This window comes from Oncorhynchus keta, chromosome 35 (genome assembly GCF_023373465.1).
Source record: "Oncorhynchus keta strain PuntledgeMale-10-30-2019 chromosome 35, Oket_V2, whole genome shotgun sequence".
Lineage (NCBI taxonomy): Eukaryota > Metazoa > Chordata > Actinopteri > Salmoniformes > Salmonidae > Oncorhynchus > Oncorhynchus keta.
The window spans coordinates 45,663,583-45,685,446 of record NC_068455.1 but is presented as its reverse complement, the minus strand read 5'-3'; the positions used below and the strand labels follow the sequence as shown (position 1 = coordinate 45,685,446).

The 21,864-nt window shown below is 42.6% G+C and overlaps 1 protein-coding gene and 2 non-coding genes across 3 annotated transcripts in view; all 3 read left to right on the top strand.

The window, feature by feature from the left end:
• Positions 1-14,257, top strand: part of eprs1 (glutamyl-prolyl-tRNA synthetase 1) — an 87,963-nt gene extending 73,706 nt beyond the window's left edge. The window contains exons 23-34 of the mRNA XM_035752748.2: positions 3,725-3,776; positions 6,763-6,972; positions 7,192-7,264; positions 7,514-7,593; positions 7,834-7,935; positions 9,171-9,326; positions 11,696-11,893; positions 12,044-12,217; positions 12,697-12,857; positions 13,018-13,096; positions 13,224-13,288; positions 13,449-14,257. Of these exons, the coding sequence (XP_035608641.1) occupies positions 3,725-3,776; positions 6,763-6,972; positions 7,192-7,264; positions 7,514-7,593; positions 7,834-7,935; positions 9,171-9,326; positions 11,696-11,893; positions 12,044-12,217; positions 12,697-12,857; positions 13,018-13,096; positions 13,224-13,288; positions 13,449-13,599 (1,501 nt within the window). The 3' untranslated portion in view covers positions 13,600-14,257. The remainder of the gene's footprint in view (positions 1-3,724; positions 3,777-6,762; positions 6,973-7,191; positions 7,265-7,513; positions 7,594-7,833; positions 7,936-9,170; positions 9,327-11,695; positions 11,894-12,043; positions 12,218-12,696; positions 12,858-13,017; positions 13,097-13,223; positions 13,289-13,448) is intronic.
• Positions 9,551-9,688, top strand: LOC118369350 (small nucleolar RNA SNORA5). Its single transcript, XR_004822587.1, has one exon. It is a non-coding gene; the product is annotated as a small nucleolar RNA SNORA5 (small nucleolar RNA).
• LOC118369351 (small nucleolar RNA SNORA5) lies at positions 12,429-12,565 on the top strand. Its single transcript, XR_004822588.1, has one exon. It is a non-coding gene; the product is annotated as a small nucleolar RNA SNORA5 (small nucleolar RNA).
• Positions 14,258-21,864: the final 7,607 nt, after the last annotated feature.

Genomic DNA, 21,864 nt, shown 5'->3' with positions numbered 1-21,864 from the left:
CTGGTTAGAGCCAGTTTGCGGCTACAATAGTAATTTACAACATTAACCTTTTGTGACTAGGGGGCAGTATTTTCATTTTAGTAAACGGGATATTTTGTCAGGACAAGATGCTAGAATATGCATATAATTGACAGATTAGGATAGAAAACACAAAAGTTTCCAAAACTGTAAAAATATTGTCTGTGAGTATAACAGAACTGATATTGCAGGCGAAAGCCTGAGAAAAATCAATCCGGAAGTGCTTCATGTTTTGAAAGCGCTGCGTTCCAATGTGTCCCTATTGAGCAGTGAATGGGCTATCAACCAGATTACTCTTTCTCTGTATTCCCCAAGGTGTCTACAGCATTGTGACGTAGTTTTACGCATTTATGTTGAAGAATACCCGTAAGCGGCTACATTGCGCAACTGGTCACCTGATGCTCCCAGAGTGATTCTCGCGTAAAATACAGAGGTCCTACGGAAAAACCAATTGTCCCGGTGGATATATTATCGAATAGATATTTGAAAAACACCTTGAGGATTGATTATAAACAACGTTTGCCATGTTTCTGTTGATTATTATGGAGCTAATTTGGAATATTTTTTTGGTGTTTTCGTGACTGCAATTTCTGGGTGATTTCTCAGCCAAACGTGAAGAACAAACGGGGCTATTTCGCCTACAAATTATTTTTGAAAAAAGGAACATTGGCTATCTAACTGGGAGTCTCGTGAGTGAAAACATCCGTAGCTCATCAAAGGTATACTATTTAATTTGATTACTTTTCTGATTTCCGTGACCAAGTTACCTGCTGCTAGCTGGACAAAATGCTATGCTAGGCTATCGATAAATGTACACAAATGCTTGTCTAGCTTTGGCTGTAAAGCATATTTTGAAAATCTGAGGTGACAGGGTGATTAACAAAAGGCTAAGCTGTGTCTCAATATATTTCACTTGTGATTTTCATGAATATGAATATTACCTAGGAATATTTATGTCTGTTGCGTTATGCTAATTAGTGTCAGTCGAGGATTACGCTCCCCCATGCGGGATGGGTAGTTACTAGAGGTTAACAATGTCTACACTGTCGTTCTGATAAATTGTATGTTATTTTAAATGGACAAAAAATGTGCTTTTCTTTCAAAAACAAGGACATTTCTAAGTGACCCCAAATGTTTGAAAGGTAGTTTATGTGGGAACTCCTTCAAGACTGTTGGAAAAGCATTCCAGTTGAAGCTGGTTGAGAGAATTCCAAGTGTGTCAAGGCAAAGGGTGGCTATTTGAAGAATCTAAAATAGTTTAACACTTCCTTTGGTTACTACATGATTCCATATGTGTTATTTCATAGTTTTGATTTTTTGTCTACACTGTTATTCTACAATGTAGACCATTTTAAAAACAAAGTAAAACCCTTGATTGACTGGGTGTGTTGCCAAGAAAACTCAAATGTATTAGTCTAAAACTAACTTTGACTTATCGATTATACTCCCCTAGCAAACAAACTAATATTTTCTGAAAAAAATCAGTTGAACTCATCACTGATGTTCTCTTTTTTTAATGTTTTATTGCAGCTTGAATGCTGTGAAAATTGTGAGTTAAGTTAGCTAGCTAAAAGTTTGGCCTTCAACCTTGTTGGCTCAATTATGAAAAGTTAACAACAAAGTGTATCGATATTTTTTTGCTTTTGCTGATACTAATTAAGTGCTGTAATTGCGTGGTTGACTTGATCTGAATGAGCTGGGAGTGTAGTGCATTTTTAAAGAATGATCTCATGCATGTAATGGTGGTTTGGGATGGCAGGCTGTGGCCAGATGAGGTTGTTGTTGCGTGCGGGTAAACGCAAAACATTTTTGGACTAGACTCTACCACACTATCTACCAAGAGTTTCTATTTTTCGTAGCCGTCTATTTACCACCACAAACCGATGCTGGCACTAAGACGGCACTCAACGAGCTGTATAAGCCCATAGGCAAACATACTGATTACCAGGAGCTATACACAGATCATGCGCTGACCAACTGGCAAGTGTCTTCACTGACATTTTCAACCTCTCCCTGACCGAGTATGTCATACCTACATGTTTCAAGCAGACCACCAATAGTCCCTGTGCCCAAGAAAGCAAATGATTATCATCCTAAGTACTGACGTCGGTAGCCATGAAGTGCTTTGAAAGGCTAGCACGACTCCAACACCATCATCCCTGGAAACCTTAGACCCACTCTATATTCGCATACCGCCCCAACAGATCCACATCGCACTCCAAACTGCCCTTTACCAACTGGACAAAAGGAACAGAATGCTGTTCATTGACTACAGCTCAGTGTTCAACACCATAGTGCCCACAAAGCTCATCACTAAGCTAAGGACCCTGGTACTAAACACCTCCCTCTGCACCTGGATCCTGGACTTTCTGACGTGCGGCCCCCAGGTTGTAAGGGTAGGCAATAACATATCTGCCACTCTGATCCTCAACACAGGGACCCCACAGGGGTGCGTGCTTAGTCCCCTCCTGTACTCCCTGTTCACCTACGACCATGTGGCCAAGCATGACTCCAAAACCAAGTTTGCTGAAGACACAACAGTGGTAGGCCTGATCCCGACAACGATGAGACAGCCTATAGGGTGGAGGTCAGATACCTGGCAATGTGGTGCCAGGACAACAACCTCTCCCTGTGAGCAAGACAAAGGAGCTGATCCTGGACTACAGGAAAAGGAGGGCCGGTCACGCCCCAATTCACGTTGAAGGGGCTGTAGTGGGTTGAGAGTTTCAAGTTCCTTGGTGTCCACATCACCAACAAACTAACATGGTCAAAACACACCAAGTCAGAGGGCACGACAACACCTTTTCCCTCTCAGGAGACTGAAAAGATTTGGCGTGGGTCCCTAGATCCTCAAAACGTTATACAGCTGCACCATTGAGAGCATCTTAACGGTTGCATCACAGCCTGGTATGGTAACTGCTCGGGATCTGACCGTTAGGCGCTACAGAGGGTAGTGCGTACTGCCCAGTACACCACTGGGGCCAATCTTCCTGCCATCCAGGACCTATAGACTACTACACTGCTGCTACTTGCTGTTTATTATCTATGCATAGTCACTTTTACCCCTACCTACACATTGACTCGGTACCGCTAACCCCTGTATATAGCCTCGTTATTGTTATTTTATTGTAACTTTCTATTACATGTTTTACTTTAGTTTATTTATTAAATATTTTCTTAGCTATATTTATTGAACTGCATTGTTGGTTAAGGGCTTGTAAGTAAGCATTTGACGGTTAGGTCTACACCTGTTGTATTTGGCGCATGTGACAAATAAAATGTTGTTTGATTTGAGCCGGGCGATATGGAGTTGTGCCAGAGAGGGCTTTGGCTGTGTAAATGTAATGAATTACATAGGCTATTTGGCATGATGATTAACTTAAGAGCCATGCTTCTGAAGGCCAAGGCCCAATAGGCACAGTCCGCTACTGATCACACAAAGTAAGCCAAATGCAAAAAAAGCACAGATCAGAGAAGACTTAACTCACTATAATCTGCACTGTGATTTAATTTGATAATGTACTTGGGTAACATTGTAGGTTCTAAGGAGCTGATTATTTAACCTGGGTTAAGTAAAATGAACAATGCTTTGGATAATCTGCCTTCCCATCGATTTCACATTTATTGGTTATTTTGCTAATTTCTCACTGCCATTTGCTCATGCAAAATATCACCCTAATTATGTATGTGTCTTTTCCTAATTCAGACTGGGGCTGGAGGCTAAGAAGGAGGAGAACCTAGCTGATTGGTACTCTCAGGTGAGTGTGTATGCATGTACTGTTTAAGTGCCTTCAGATAGTATTCACATCCCTTGAACTTTTCCACATTTAGTGGTTACAAAGTGGGATTAAAATGGATTTATTTGTCATTTTCTGTCAATGATCTATACAAAATCTCTGTCAAAGTGTAAGAAAAATTAATGTTAGAATCACCATTGGCAGCAATTACAGCTGTATCTTGACAGTCTTTCCACACCTGGATTGTGCATCATTTTCCCAGTTTACTTAAAACAATTATTTGAGCTCTGTCACCATTGGTTGTTGATCATTGCTAGACAACCATTTTCCAGTCTTGCCATAGATTTTCAAGCAGATTTAAGTCAGAACTGTAACTCGGCCACTCAGGAACATCCACTGTCTTCTTCAACACCCGTGTAGATTTGTGTTTTAGGTTATTGTCCTGCTGAAAGGTGAATTCTTCTCCCAGCGGCTGGTGGAAAGCGGTCTGAATCAGGTGTTCTGAGCGTATCTATTTTATCCTGAATAATTCCCCAGTTAACGATTACAAGTATACCCATAACATGACACATCCACCACTATGCTTGTAAATATGGAGAGTTGTACTCAGTAAGGTTTTGTTATTGGGTTTTCCCCCAAACATAACATTGAGGACAATCAGGGGAGAAGGGCCTTGATCAGGAAGGTGACCAAACATAACCTTGAGGACAAAAAGTTTTGCAGTATTACTTTAGTGCCTTGTTTTGCAACAAGGATGCATGTTTTGGAATATTTGTTTTCTGTACAGGCTTCCTTCTTTTCACTTGGTCATTTAGTTTAGTATTGTGGATTAACTAAAATGTTGATCCATCCTCAGTTTTCTCCTATCACAGAGATTCAACTCTGTTATTGTTTTAAAGTCACCATTGTCCTCATCGTGAAATCCCTGAGCGGTTTCCTTACTCTCCAGCAACGAAGTTAGGAAGGACACCTGTGTCTTTGTAGTGACTGGGTGTATTGATATTTATTTATTTCTGATCCAAAGTGTAATGTTAAATTCCTGATTTAATAGTTTCCCTATTTCTGTTATTACGGTGCTATTACTCAGTTATTAGTGCGCCTGCGCGGGTGTCTCTGGACCTGGCCTGAGTGCAATGGCAACCATGTATTGTGGAAATACGGTTTAGTAAACGTTGTTAAACTGAAACCTAGTCGTTGTCATAACTTCATGCTCACAGGTATATTCAATGTCTATTTGTATTATTATTTAAAAAATGTACCCATCTACAAATACAGTGCATTCGGAAAGTATTCAGACCCCTTGATCCACATTAAGTTACAGCCTTATTCTAAAATGGATTTTAAAAAAATTCCCCCTCATTAATCTACTACACACAATACCCCATAATGACAAAGCAAAAAAAGTTTTTTAGAAATGTTTGTACATTTTATGAAAAAGAAAAAAACTGAGATGTCACATTTACAGTATCCCAGACCCTTTACTCAGTACTTTTTGGGTATGACGCTACAACCTTGGCACACCTCTATTTGGGGAGTTTCTCCCATTCTTCTCTGCAGATCCTCTCAAGCTCTGTCAGGTTGGATGGGGAGCGTTGCTGCGCAGCTATTTTCAGGTCTCTCGAGAGATGTTTAATCGGTTTCAAGTCCGGGCTCTAGCTCGATCACTCAAGGACATTCATAGACTTGTCCCGAAGCCTCTCCTGCTTTGTCTAAGCTGTGTGCTTAGGGTCCTTTGTCCTGTTAGAAGCTGAACCTTCGCCCCAGTCTGAGGTCCTGAATGCTCTGGAGTAGGTTTTCATCAAGGATCTTGCTGTACTTTGCGCCGTTCATCTTTCCCTAGACCCTGACTAGTCTCCAGTCCCTGCCGCTGAAAAACATCCCCACAGCATGACACTGCCACCACAATGCTTCACCGTAGGGATGTTCCAGGTTTCATCCAGAGATTACGCTTGGCATTCAATCTAAATGGTTATCTTAATTTCATCAGAGAAGAGAATCTTGTTTCTCATGGTCTGATAGTCCTTTAGGTGCCTTTTGGCAAACTCCAAGCGGACTGTCATGTGCCTTTTTACTGAGGAGTGGCTTCCATCTGGCCACTCTACCAAAAGGCCTGATTGGTGGTGGTAGAGTGCTGCACAGATGATTGTCCTTCTTGAAGGTTCTCCCATCTACACGGAGAAACTCTGGAGCTCTGTAAGTGACCATCGGGTTCTTGGTCACCGCCGTGACCCCTGTCCAAGGCTCTTCTCCACCGATTGTTTTGTTTGGCCAGGCGGCCAGCTCTAGGAAAAGATTTGGTGGTTGCAAACGTCTTCCATTTAAGAATGATGGAGGCCACTGTGTTCTTGGGGACCTTCAATGCTACAGAAATGTGTTGGTTCTGTTCCCCAGATCTGTGTCTTGACACAATCCTGACTCAAAGCTCTACAGATAATTCCTTCGACCTCATGGCTTGGTTTTTCTCTGACATGCACAGTCTTGAATCTGTGTTTGAAATTCACTGCTTGACTGAGGGACCGTAGAGATAATTTTATGTGTGGGGTACAGAGATGAGGTAATCATTCAAAATCTTGTTAAACACTATTATTGCGTCCATGCAACTTATTATGCGACTTTTTAAGCACATTTTTACTCCTGAACTTATTTAGGCTTGCCATAACAAAGGGGTTGAATACTTATTGCCATTTCAGCTTTTCATTTTTTATACATTTTTATTATTTCATTTTTTAATTTCTAAACTTTATTCCACTTTGACATCATGGGGTATTGTGTGTAGGCCAGTAGCACACTGAAAATCTAAATTCTAAATTAAACTCATATTAAATTCAGTCTGTAACACAAGAACATTTGGGAGGGAAAATCAAAGTGTGTAAATACTTTCTGAAGGCACTGTATATGAAAGTGATGTTTTTTGTTTGTTTACCAGCCAATAATGTTTCCCTTCATTTCCTCACATGCTCCCCATTTACCCTTAACTCCGCCCTCCACCTTCCCTCCTCCCCTCCAGGTGATCACCAAGGCAGAGATGATTGAGTACTATGATGTGAGTGGCTGCTATGTGCTGCGACCCTGGTCCTACTCTATCTGGGAGTCTATCAAGGAGTTCTTTGATCGCGAGATCAAGAAGCTGGGTGTGGAGAACTGCTACTTCCCCATGTTCGTCTCGCAGGCTGCCCTGGAGAAAGAGAAGTCCCACATAGCTGATTTTGCCCCAGAGGTGTGTGTGTTGGGGGGGTGATGGGTGTTCCTGACATCTTGTGGTGAGATGTGTTTTCAGTGTGTATCGAGCCCTATTGGAAATCCTGGTCCTCGCTTCTCCAGTGATTTGTGTGTGTGTGTAAGACCCCCATTTTGTCTTTTTGGAATGCTCAAGAAGATCTTCTTTTAAAATGATTTGACACATTTGTAGTTAACTGTGTTTGTCTTCTGGCCTCAGGTTGCCTGGGTAACACGGTCAGGGAACACTGAGCTTGCCGAGCCCATCGCTGTCCGACCCACTAGTGAAACTGGTAAGAGAGACACACCTTCCCACCTTCTGTCAGTCCGTACGGTTAAACTTGATGCATTGAATTTCCAAAAGCTTTATTGTATGGGTGTATATCATGACTATATTTTTTATTCATGACGCACACCACTTATACCCAGTCTCTCTTCCATACAGTTCTAAATGTACTAATTGACACTGACCCATAGGGTTGTCGGTATCCAGATTTTAGTACTGTCATATAGTTTCTGTACCACCTCTCTTCTTTTTACAGTGATGTACCCTGCCTACGCCAAATGGGTTCAGTCCCACAGAGACCTACCTATCAAACTCAACCAGTGGTGCAATGTTGTGGTCAGTGTCCACTCCACTAATGATAATGGTCATATTCACCATCATCGTTGGGGTCAATTCCAGAAAAAAACATCTTAATTGGACGACCCCAAACGTACTTAAAATTGAAGACGCCTAACCATGGCCAGTGTTTCCACTGTCTTTTGGCAGAACCCTTTAGGATACCTTAACAGAATGGATCCAGAGTTTTACTCCTTCTCTCGTTTTCTAATTTATTGAATTTTTAATTTTCTTCCTCAGAGGTGGGAGTTCAAGCACCCCCAGCCCTTCCTAAGGACCAGAGAGTTCCTGTGGCAGGAAGGACACACGGCGTTTGCCACCAAAGAGGAGGCCGCGGAAGAGGTAACAAGGTCAATTTATTTTCAACTGTCCTTGAGACTAGATCTTACTTTTCTGTCTTGAATGTTGAGTTTGGACTTGTCATGTCTGGGGAGTGCATTCAAACAATGCTTGAAGGCAGACTTGGTAAGTCTCATTTACTTCATTTGTATTTATGAAATATCACTGTTGGAGCGACAAAACAAACCCAGGTAAGATGTCATAATGTGCTCTGTCTGAGAGTTTTCAAGCAGCAGCTTGGCCAGCCACCCTTTGATCCGTCAGTATCAGGCAGCTGGTGTTCTCGATTGCTTGTAGCCTACAAGCGTGTATGCTACTCTACTGTATTGTAAATATACATAAGCAGCGGTAGTGGCTTAATCTGAATGAGCTCATGCTGTGTGAACGCTTACCTGGAAATGTTGACCATCAGCAACTATAGGATTAATTCGCCATCAAAAGGTTGCAATGGTAAATTTAACATCCAATAGGAAAGCACTTAGCCCGCTAGCAACTCTGCAAAGTTTGCAAGTAAGTGCATGAATGTTTATTTGGCTGTAGGCTAATCACCCACCTATTTGCAAGCAATGCGTGTGTGGAACTAACGTAATCTGTTTGCTAGCCAGCAAAACTAGCTAGCTTCACCTACCAGTAGTAGACAGAGCTGGCTTTCGTTATTATTATCCGTTCGACTAGCAAGAAAATATTCTCAATCCCTTGCTGAATGAAAATTCCCCACAATTAAAATTTTCATTTAGAAGTTCAAGCTAGCAACATCAAATCCTGCGCATCATCAGCTGTTGCACACAGATAACGCACAGACGGATTGACAGCCAGGAGCCAATATTATGAACCGTTCCAGCATGCATTTGTCAGCTAAATAACACTTTTATTCTTTATCACTCTAATTTAAAACGAGTCTTGTTTGTAATTCTAGGGATATAGCTAGATATATGTATTGTTGAGTGTTGCTGTAGTCGTGGATGGATCAGAAGAAAAGAGAACGTGCAACAGAGAAATTATCAATAGGCCTATGCGTCATAATGACTTGGAGAAATTTGACCTGCAATCTGTGAACAAAGCTACTGCACTTATCATTTGTAAAACTGTCATTTTAATCACTTTGAAGTGACCCAAATGGCAAATGAATCTTTCATCTCTACATTTAGAGATGTACAAAACTATTTTTCTACCTTTTGACCCCCCTAGTCTTTTAATAAATACTGACTCATCTTCTCCCCGTCTGTGCATGTGTCCAGGTGTTACAGATCCTTGACTTGTACGCACGGGTCTATGAGGAGCTGATGGCCATCCCTGTGGTAAAGGGCAGAAAGACAGAGAAAGAGAAGTTTGCAGGAGGAGACTACACTACCACTGTGGAGGCCTTCATCTCTGCCAGTGGCAGAGCCATCCAGGTACACTTATAGGCTCCAGTGACATTTGGATTTTGTACCACAAAATTCTGGATTGAGACGGTAGTTGTTTAATGGGTGTAGGTGTAAGCAAAATGTATGAAGGTCCTATAATTATATAATTAATAAGGTCCTACAATTGCTGGAGCCTTCATCCATAAGTGCTTATATCCATCACGTTCATTCAGACATTAATTGAATTAAAGCCCACCAAGTATTTGAAAGTCTGCAGCCTTGTCAAATTCAGTGCTTCCTTTATAATGGACCGCACTGGCCAAAATGTCTGCCACAGTGAACCTGTAGTTAATGGGCCTCACATCCCATTTTCCATGGATGTTGGGGATAAATTTGTACTACGAACAATGGGGCCTATTCATTGATTTCAGATTTTTCCTGTCTCTTTTCCTAGCCCTTTGTAAGCAATCTATAGGAAGTTCTCCTAAAATGGCTAGAGCCTTCAACAGTTCTTGCCCGTGGTTAATTCTGGCCTAATGAAAGACTAGGGGAAACTTGGCCTCTTAGCCGAAAAACCAAACCAAAGACACTAGCTTGTAATGCAGTTTTATAAAGCACAGTGAAATACTCTCTATCAGCAAAACAACCTGTTAGGCACACTTTTATGGATGCTTAAGTAAATGTTTCCTTTTCCTCTCAGGGTGCCAGCACCTTTTCTATCATCAATTCATCTGAATGTAAAAATATGATTCATAAAATACACTGCTCAAAAAAATAAAGGGAACACTAAAATAACATCCTAGATCTGAATGAATTAAATATTCTTGTAAAATACTTTTTTCATTACATAGTTGAATGTGCTGACAACAAAAATCACGCAAAAATTATCAATGGAAATCAAATTCATCAACCCATGGCGGTCTGGATTTGGAATCGCACTCAAAATTAAAGTGGAAAACCACACAACAGGCTGATCCAACTTTGATGTAATGTCCTTAAAACAAGTCAAAATGAGGCTCCGTAGTGTGTGTGGCCTCCACGTGCCTGTATGACCTTCCTGAGGGATCTCCTCCCAGACCTGGACTAAAGCATCCGCCAACTCCTGGACAATCTGTGGTGCAACATGGCGTTGGTGGATGGAGCGAGACATAATGTCCCAGATGTGCTCAATTGGATTCAGGTCTGAGGAACGGGCGGGCCAGTCCATAGCATCAATGCCTTCCTCTTGCAGGAACTTCTGACACACTCCAGCCACATGAGGTCTAGCATTGTCTTGCATTAGGAGGAACCCAGGGCCAACCGCACCAGCATATGGTCTCACAAGGGGTCTGAGGATCTCATCTCGGTACCTAATGGCAGTCAGGCTACCTCTGGCGAGCACATGGAGGGCTGTGCGGCTCCCCAAAGAAATGCCACCCCACACCATGACTGACCCACGCCAAACTGGTCATGCTGGAGGATGTTGCAGGCAGCAGAACGTTCTCCACAGCGTCTCCAGACTCTGTCACATGTGCTCAGTGTGAACCTGTTTTCATCTGTGAAGAGCACAGGGCGCCAGTGGCGAATTTGCCAATCTTGGTGTTCTCTGGCAAATGCCAAACGTCCTGCACGGTGTTGGGCTGTAAGCACAACCCCCACCTGTGGACGTCGGGCCCTCATACCACCCTCGTGGAGTCTGTTTCTGACCGTATGAGCAGACACATGCACATGTGTGGCCTGTTGGAGGTCATTTTGCAGGGCTCTGGCAGTGCTCCTCCTTGCACAAAGGCGGAGGTAGCATTCCTGCTGCTGGGTTGTTGCCCTCCAACGGCCTCCTCCACGTCTCCTGATGTACTGGCCTGTCTCCTGGTAGCGCCTCCATGATCTGGACACTCCGCTGACAGACACAGCAAACCTTCTTGCCACAGCTCGCATTGATGTGCCATCCTGGATGAGCCGCACTACCTGAGTCACTTGTGTGGGTTTGTAGACTCCGTCTCATGCTACCACTAGAGTGAAAGCACCGCCAGCATTCAAAAGTGACCAAAACATCAGCCAGGAAGCATAGGAACTGAGAAGTGGTCTGTGGTCACCACCTGCAGAACCACTCTTTTATTGGGGGTGTCTTGCTAATTGCCTATAATTTCCACCTGTTGTCTATTCCATTTGCACAACAGCATGTGAAATTTATTGTCAATCAGTGTTGCTTCCTAAGTGGACAGTTTGATTTCACAGAGGTGTGATTGACTTGGAGTTACATCGTGTTGTTTAAGTGTTCCCTTTATTTTTTTGAGCAGTGTATATATAAAAAACAAGCTAAATGGTTCTCTTCCTCTGAGGGTGCCACCACCTTTCTATCATCAATTAATCTAAATGTAAAAATATAATTCATAAAATATATATATAAAAAACAATTTGAATGGTCCTCTTCTTCTCAGGGTGCCACATCCCACCACCTGGGCCAAAACTTTTCCCGGATGTTTAACATCGAGTTTGAGGACCCCAGAAAGCCGGGCGAGAAGCAGCTAGCCTACCAGAACTCGTGGGGCATCACCACCCGCACTATCGGCGTGCTTACCATGGTACATGGGGACAACATGGGCCTGGTGCTGCCCCCCAGAGTTGCCTGTCTCCAGGTATGTTTTGATCTACATTTTGATTCCACCTTTATTTTACCAGGCAAGTCAGTTAATCAGGACTGCCTGGCAAAAGGTAAAGAATTTCACCTTTTATTGGCCCTAGTCAAATTCTATAACCCTGCAATTTCTCCTGCTCTTCTCTTCCAGGTGATCATCATCCCGTGTGGCATCACAGCCTCCCTGCCTGAGGCTGAGAAGGAGTCTCTGCTGGCCCAGTGCTCCAAGTACCTGGCCCGGCTGCAGAGGGGAGAGACCCGGGTAAAGGCCGACCTCCGAGACAATTACTCTCCCGGCTGGAAGTTCAACCACTGGGAACTCAAGGTAAAAACCACCACTCACGGTCTTGTGTGGCTCAGTTTGTAAGAACTGGCTCCACAACGTCAGGGTCGTGGGTTCGGTTGTCACTGGAGTCATACACTAAACATTTTGCACTCTCTGTACTGTATGTCTCTTTGGATAAAAGTAGATCTTAAATGGTGTATATTATTATTGTAATAATCCCCAGAACCCTTTCTTGGGGCATTAGAAAGTTTGCAGCCTTGTCTCATTCAGTGCTTCCTCTAAAATGGACCGCACTGGCCAAAATGGCTGCCACAGTGAACCTGTAGTTCATGGGCATCATGTAACTTTTCCATGGATGTTGGGGATAAATTTGTACTTCTGGTTGATTTCAGGGATAAATTTCTCATCAGTCCAACTGAAAGGAAATGTCTGCATCTCTATACTCTCTCTCTCTCCTTCGCTTTCCTTCTTGCTCTCCATCCTCTCTCTCCACCCCTCCTTCCAAATCTCTCTCTCAGGGCGTGCCCATTCGCCTTGAGGTGGGTCCTAAGGACCTGAAGCAGGGTCAGTGTGTGGCCGTGAGGAGAGACACGGGGGAGAAGATCATCCTGCCCGAGGCAGACACCGAGAAGAGACTCATACAGCTACTGGAGGACATCCAGACCAACCTCTTCAAGAGGTATGCGTATGCTGATCCACACACACACCAACTGGAGGAAATCAAGGGCAATATCTTGTAACACCCACAATCCCTCTCATTCTCTGAGCTACTGCACAGGTGCTAACATGCACGCGCACACACACAGTGTGACTAATATGCCTCTTCCTCTGTGTTGCAGGGCATCGGACGACCTGAACAAACACATGGTGGTAGCAGACTCTATGGAGCAGTTCCAGAAAGATCTGGACCAGGGCAGGGTGTGTTACGTTGAAGTTTGTTTCTGTTAGATTCCCAATCATCAGATGAATCGTTTCCATGTCTGGCTGGCTTAAGTAATATAAACGAACTGACTTACATTTATTTGTTTTATGTTGATAACCACAGATTGTCCAGATCCCCTTCTGTGGAGGCATCGAGTGTGAAGACTGGATCAAGAAGACCACTGCCAAGTAAGACTCACTCAAGTACCACTCAATGACTGAGATGCATGCTAACATTCACTGACTATACCAAACATTAGGAACACCTCCCTAACACCTTCGCATCAAGATGCGTTATCTGCTCTAAGTGAAGTGTTACCGGTGCCCCTCTCTCTCTCCCCCTCTGCAGGGACCAGGATCTGGAGCCCGGTGCCCCCTCCATGGGTGCAAAGAGCCTGTGTATCCCCTTCAAGCCCCTCAAACCCCTGCAGCCGGGTCAGATGTGCGTCAGTGGCAAGGAGGCCGCCCAGTATTACACCCTGTTTGGCCGCAGCTACTAAATACAGTCTTAAGTGGCTTTCTCTCCTCGATCTGGGATATGAGAAAGAAGCGGATAGGTGAAAGAAAATACTTGTGAACAAAGATTTGTTTTCACCTATCATGCGCTTTCGAATCAGCAGCGATGGAGAAGAGACGAGGAGATGACGTCTCTTTAGACTATTGAGATATACCCAGAGTCAACACCTTGTAGTGTGTTCCTTTCCTTTTGACCCTAACCTTGCAATGGTGGCCTAACCCCTCAAAATTGACAAGACACTCTCCATAGTCAGCTATTTTCTCCCACTAGCCCCAAATGTAACAAAAATATCCCTTTCTTTATACCCAATGACACAATCTTTATATTTTTGTTGCTTTCTCACTCCCACCCTACCTTATCTCAGGACCTTTCCCAGGTAGAAAGATGACATGGTACTCAGGCAAGATGTTTCCCACTAACTGAACTGATATCGTAGCTATTGGGGGTGTACTATAGGTGGGTGGTGAGGGTTGACCCCTGGAGGTTGTAGCCACATTTGTCCCCAGTACACACTCATAGGAATACTGCATACATCATGGAATAAGGAACTATCACATACATGTAATTACCTGTACTCTTGAGTTCCTCTAACGCAATTCTAAAACTTTTCTATAATAAAGGGATTCTCAAATTCCACTGTATAGGCATTATCATTTGAGAGCTTTTTTTTACCTGTACATTATCTGCACTTAATCTGTAAAGGGGTGGATTGTGTTGATGATCGTCCAAGCGAGTGCACACATCAGGAGGAAGAGGGACTTGTTCAGGTGCGGACAGGACAGAAATATTTGTTTTATGTTCAGGTGTGGAAAAGTGAAACTGTCCACTTTCCCAGGGTTTTTCACATTACAAATGAATCAGTGATTCAAAAGTCAGCCTATCAATTGAGTTTTATTTTACTATTGTAGGCTACAGTAATTTTTACCTCCAATATAATTGATCATGCACAATGATGTGCCAAATATATGATTTACTGCATTGTTATAGATCAGGTATTCCCAAACTGGGATACACGCAATGCCGTCGGGGGTACGCCAAATAAAAATATGATTCACGTTTAGAAATATTTTTTATTAGAATTATTCGAAACATTTTCAAACAGTCCAATTAAATTTTCGAACGGGGCTGGCTATACATTTGGGTGAGGTTTTTTTCTCGCCTGAGTAGCCTCGTTTCACTGCCAAAAGTCAAATGAAACCATGTAGTGCAGAGCGAAATAACAACACGATGTCAAATACAGGTAGCCTAGTCAAATAATTAACATCCAATCACATTAACTGTTACTCTCTCGCGGGAATTCCACTAACGGTACATATGTAGCCAAACGTAGCCACTGCTCATTCTGTTTGCTCGAAAATGAATAAATGGTTAAAAACAAAAATAGGCCCGCGTCCATAGACACATACCTGCTCTACCGGCAGAATATAGTAATACCTGCATCTGTCGACGACACAAGTTGTTCTGCTTCCACGAGCACATCCAATGCTAGCATCAGTAATTCTAAATGTGTTGTTAGCACAGCTAGCATGGACACTGACAGTTGTGAATCTGATGCAGCTGAAGAGATACTGCCCCCTTTCCCGGGAAAGCACCGAACAACAGACGGGGACGTTAGACCATCAGAGGCACAAATATGATGAGAACTCAGCAAAAGAGCAACGTCGTCTCACTGTCAACTGCGTTTATTTCAGCAAACTTAACGTGTAAATAGTATGAACATAACAAGATTCAACAACAGACATAAACTGAACAAGTTGCACAGACATGTGACTAACACAAATGGAATAATGTGTCCCTGAACAAAGGGGGGTTCAAAATCAAAACTAACAGTCAGTATCTGGTGTGGCCACCAAGTGCATCTCCTCATGGACTGCACCAGATTTGCCAGTTCTTGCTGTGAGATGTTACCCCACTCTTCCACCAAGGCGCCTGCAAGTTCCCAGACATTTCTGGGGGGAGCGGCCCTGTCTCTAGCCCTAACCTTCCTATCCAACAGGTCCCAGACGTGCTCATTGAGATCCAGGCTCTTCGATGGCCGTGGCAGAGTAGTGATATTTCTGTCTTGCAGGAATATCACTGCTCTGCCACGAGCAGTATGGCTGGTGGTATTGTCATGCTGGAGGGTCATGTCAGGATGAGCCTGCAGGAAGGGTACCACATGAGGGAGGAGGATGTCTTCCCTGTAACGCACAGCCTTGAGATTGCCTGCAATGACAACAAGCTCAGTCCGATGATGCTGTGACACACCGCCTCAGACCATGACGGACCCTCCACCTCCAAATCGATACGACTCCAGAGTACAGGCCTCGTGTAACAGTCTGAGCATTGGAGGGATTGTGCGTTCCTGGTGTAACTCGGGCAGTTATTGTTGCCATCCTGTACCTGTCCTGCAGGTGTGATGTTTGGCTGTACTGATCCTGAGCAGGTGTTGTTACACGTGGTCTGCCACTGTGAGGACAATCAGCTGTCTGTCCTGTCTCCCTGTCGTGCTGTCTTAGGCGTCTCACAGTACGGACATTGCAATTTATTGCCCTGGCCACATCTGCAGTCCTCATGCCTCCTTGCAGCATGCCTAAGGCACATTCACGCAGATGAGCAGGGACCCTGGGCATCTTTCTTTTGGTGTTTTTCAGGGTCAGTAGAAAGGCCTCTTTAGTGTCCTAAGTGCTCATAACTGTGACCTTAATTGCCTACCGTCTGTAAGGTGTTAGTGTCTTAACGACCGTTCCACAGGTGCATGTTCATTAATTGTTTATGGTTCATTGAACAATCATGGGAAACAGTGTTTAAACCCTTTACAATGAAGATCTGTGAAGTTATTTGGATTTTTACGAGTTAACTTTGAAAGACAAGGTCCTGAAAAGGGGACTTTTTTTTTTTGCTGAGTTTATCGACTACGTATACTAGTTAAATATAAAATCCTCCCTTGGCATAATCAGACTTACAATATTATCAGTACATAAGCCTAAATTACTTGCACTGCTGTCTCAGTGTCTAATCCTCCAACATAGCTGCATAGCAATAAACAGATCTGTCTTCTGTGTTATCTAGCTGATCAACTTCACAATTAAGTAATGAAAGTATTTAAAAATAATTAACCTTAACGTGGACTGAAGGGCATCAAGTCCAGGATTATCCGAGTGCAGAAGCCAAGCGCAGTCATTTAGGGTCTGTTTGCAGCGGATAAGGAAGTTCCTTCTCTCCGGCTTCATTTGTGGGGTTGTTGCTTCAAATTGACTGAACACTGATTATTGAAAGGAGGAGCTAGGGAAATTGGCAGTTAAATTCGCATTTTAAACAGTGCGTTAAGTTGGAGCGTGTAGGTGTATATTTAGTAGCTGTAGGTGTTTATTTTGACGTGTGCAGGACCGCTTGCAGCTGTTTATTTAGCACATGTTGGACCGCATGCTAGCACATTTGCACCAGCTTATTTGACGCGTGTAGGCGTTAACTTATCGCGTGAAGTTAATTTTGCGCCTGCACCTGTTTACTTCACACACGTAGCATTAAAAAGATTGCGTTTTGACTACGTGCTTTATGACCCAAATGGTGTTCCATAGTTAACGTGCGTGCAAGCAGTTGCTCCCGATGCCACTTGAGTACACTGCAGCATCCACCGAGAGGCTCTTGCTGCCAAGGGAATGCCTGACAGCTTGAAAGACATTTTGGGCACTACAGTGAAAATGGTTAACTTTGTTAAAGCAAGGCCCATGAACTCTCGTGTATTTTCTACACTATGCAATGATATGGGCAGCGAACATGTAACGGTTTTACAACAGCAGCGCTGGTTATCAAAGGGAAATTGAGAGACAAGCTTATTTAAAAAAAAATGTTTACTGACCATCATTTTCACTTGTCTGACTGCTTGCATGATGACGAGTTTCTCACACGACCTGCCTATCTGGGTGATGTTTTTTCTCGCCTGAATGATCTGAATTTAGGATTACAGGGACTGTCCGCAACTATATTCAATGTGTGGGACAAAATTGAGGTTATGATTAAGAAGATGGAGCTCTTCTCTGTCTGCATTAACAAGGACAACACACAGGTCTTTCCATCATTTGTATGATTTTTTTTTGTGTAAATTAACTCAAGCTTACTGACAATGTCAAATGTGATATAGCGAAGCACCTGAGTGAGTTGGGTGAGCAATTACGCAGGTACTTTCCCTGAACGGATGACACAAACAACTGGACTCGTTATCCCTTTCATGCCCTGCCTCCAGTCCACTTACCGATATCTGAACAAGAGAGCCTCATCGAAATTGCAACAAGTGGTTTTGTGAATATTTAATTTAATCAGGAGCCACTGCCAGATTTCTGGATTGGTCTGCACTCAGAGTATCCTGCATTGGCAAATCGTGCTGTTAAGACACTGATGCCCTTTGCAACCACGTACCTATGTGAGAGTGGAATCTCGGCCCTCACTAGCATGAAAACTAAATGCAGGCTCAGAAAAGGATGTGTGTGGAAAAGGATTTAAGACTGACTCTCCAATACAACTCAACAATGCAGAGTTATGTGCATCCTTTCAAGTATGCCCTTCTCATTAACCTGGGGTGAATTATTCACAATTTATTGAACAAATAAAGTTGTATATGTAAGATGGCTAAATAAAGAGCAAAATGATTGATTATTATTTGTGCTCTGGTCCTATAAGAGCTTTGTTTACTTCCCAAGAGCTGGGTTGTGACAACTCACACTCATTATTGTTTTTAATAAATGTGTTGTGTTTGTGTGTGGCAGGCTTACAATGATGGCAAAAAAAACATTTGAGAGTGCGTTGACCCTGGTGCTAGAGGGGGTATGCAGCTGGAGGTTGAATGTTTGAAAGGGTACAGGACTAAAGAGTTTGGTTACCACTCTTATAGGCAATTCCATTAGAATAAACTACATCAATATTTGCAGCCATATGATAAGTGTCTATCCAGCAGCTGATCTGTCGTCAGTATTGTGTCTTCATGCTGTTAAGGTGAAGAATTTGAAGAGAGAAAGCAGAATCGGGAGCAGTTCTGTCTTCCTTTCAATCCTATCAGTGTTGACCTGTTTCAACAATGCACTCAAACCGAAATGAGCCGCAAAGGATACATTAACATAGACTATTGTATTAATGGCTGTATGCTCCTTGCTCAATGGATTTATAACCTTCAAGAAACTTCATTTTTTACCAGATGCAGTACTTTTGAGATTTTTTGTTTTTGTCACTCCTTGAAGTGATGTAACGTCATAAAGCACCTGGCGGAAAGCTCCATGTGTTTTGTCTCATAGTCTGAACAATATGAAAGCTCCACGTGTTTCCTTGTCTCATATTCTGAACGATATGAAAGCTCTGTGTTTCCTTGACTCATATTCTGAATGATATGAAAGCTCCATGTGATTTCTTGTCTCATTCTGAACTATATTAGAGTGAAGACACTTGTCTACAGATCACTATTATATTCTCTACAGATCAAAGCCACACAATGGTATGTTATTTTACTATTTTAATAAGATATTTGAGTAGAACATTTCAAGGTAGTCTTTCTTATCAAATAGGGAAATGTGTTTTGCATGCAGGCTTAAAATGAGAAAAAACAATCATTAAAAGACTGGGCTGGTTTCCAGGACAAATTAAACCTAATTCTGAGCTAAAATGCTTGGTCAAGGACTACTTAGGTTTAATCTGTCCAGGAAACATTAAGCCCAATGTGTTTATCTTCACAATACAAATCTTTAATGGTGCCACGAGTAGTCAGTGGTGTAAAGCAGTTAAGTAAAAATACTTTCAGGTACTACTTAAGTTATTTTGGGGGGTGTCTACTTTACTATTGATATTTTTTACTCCACTATATTCTTAAAGGAAATACTGTATGTAAAGGTTAGACATGTTAGTAACAAGTACTCTCAGAGTCAAACATGGAAATGGTTTTACTATTTTTTTCCCTTGGATTTTGAAACCACTTCAAATAAGATCTGTGTTTCATGTAGGCTTTCCCTGGAGTGACGTTTTGATAACTGAAAATATTAGACAAGGTGACTTTTGGCTCGATTTACTCTGATTCGAAAATGCTAATTCGCTTCAAGGTACAATTCCCTGTTCGTGCATGTCCTCTCCAGCTGACACCTTTGGTGGCAGCAGGGCCTGTTCCATGCATAAGCAACAAAGACAGTTGCTTAGGGCTCCCAGCCGCTAGGGGAACTCAGTCTGGGTCTCAATTTACTATTGAGAGAAAGAATAGTTGATCAAATACAACTAGGTGCAATTTCAAAATGTAGTTGTGCATCAAAAGTTTTTATCTTGTTTTTGTCAGTCACAGACATGTCAGTCACAATACCATCAGTCCATTTATATTTTCCAATGGGGATATACATTTGGATTTTTTTCTCGCCTGAGTAGACTTTTTTCACTGGCTTTTTTTACAAATTGGTATTTAAATGGATTTTAATTGTATTTATTTTCATGATCTACACAAAATACTCAATTTGTTTGTCTTTTTAAGATTAATAAAAAAATAAAACTATCTTCATTAGATAAGTAGTCAACCCCTGAGTGAATACATGTTAGAATCACCCTTGGCAGCGATTACCGCTGTGTTTTTGGGTAAGTCTATAAGAGCTTTGCACAACTGGATTGTACAATATTTGCCCATTTCTTTTTTTAACTCTTCAAGCTCTGTCAATTTGGTTATTGATCATTGCTTGACAGCCATTTTCATGTCTTGCCATAGATTTAAGCCAATTTTAAGTTACAACTGTGACTGCAGTAGGCTCCTCAGGAACATTCAATGTCGTCTTGGTAAGCTAGTCCAGTGTATATTTGGCCTTGAGTTTTAGGTTATTGTCCAGCTGAAAGGTGAATTTGTCTGTTGGAAAGAAGACTGAGCCAGATTTTCCTCTAGGATTTTGCCTGCACTTATTTTCAGGAGCAACCATGGTTACGTACATAGGGTTGTGTGGGTGGTCAAAAGTAGGGGCAAAACAAACAGCCATCAATCTACTGTAATACACTCGTTCAAACAGGCGTCGCTGCGCACTCATGCTTATAAATCGAATAATTCGCGCACACCACGTTTCCCCCTGGCAATTTCAGACTATAGGCGGCATACTCTCTTCTAACGGCCGTGGTGCGTAATGAGCACAAACAAAAATACTTTCGTGGCACTGTCACAACTAGGATAACTGGGGTTGTTTGAGTCCCTGTCAGTCTACCCTCCTATTTCGCTACAATGTTCTGCTGCGTAGCCTAAAGCGAACACCTTTGTAAAAATATGTGTATAATGGCAACTATTTAATACGGGCGCAACATCGGTTTTAGAAGTGGAGGAACCTAATTATTTGTATGTGTTTCAGTCGGATAAACGCTTCAAACAGCCTACCCGACCGCTCGGAGGCATCCGCATGCTCCTAAAGCACACCGTTGCCATGTTTTGTATCACACTCCAATGATAACACTGGGGGGAACTGTTGATAATAGGATATGTAGAAGGGTGAGCCGGTTAAGGATCGATTCAGACAAGGTGGTAAAATTGTACGACAAGCGACAGTTTATTCAGAGTGAAGATATCTGGTACAGCGTAATTACGGCCCTTCCGTTAGCTCGACAGAACCAGCAGGAAAAAGCGACTTAACCGCTACACACACAATTTATACAGAACAGAAAGTAGGTTGATTCTAGAAGATCGGGTCTTCGGATTGGTTCAGGCTCAGGCTGGGGTGTAGTCTTCCGTCATTGGCTCAGTTGTCTGTCCGTCATCGTAGAATCCCTCCATGCCTGTTCTCAGTCACACAATGTTCAGCTAGAAAAAGGAGGTTGTGTGTGCGCTGGTTTGTCTCCAAGTCAAGGTTGTCTCTCCCTGCCAATGTGTGTAGGAGTCTTATCTGTATGTCCTCGGTAGTTAGTGTGTAATGTGTGTGCGTTCGTGTCCTCACTGGATGTTGTGTCCGAACTGAAGGCTAGCACCTGTGGCTAGGAAGTATCCTATTTTGACAGTGTTGTGGATGATTTAAGTGAGTCTGTGAAAATACGTTGCGTTGTGTTGTCTCATGTGTTGTCTCAGTTACAGCAAGGCAATAGCAGTAAGTTAATAAGAATTAACATTTCTTTACAGAACAAAAACTTAATTTCAGGACATGTTCATTTTGATATTTCAACATTCGTGTGTCCTTATCGTGTCTGGTGGGGATGGAAAAAATCAATGTGTAAATTGGAGCACGCGAACGAATGCGTGTGCCTGTTCTAGTCACCACGTGAGGTAGGTTTAATATGAAAT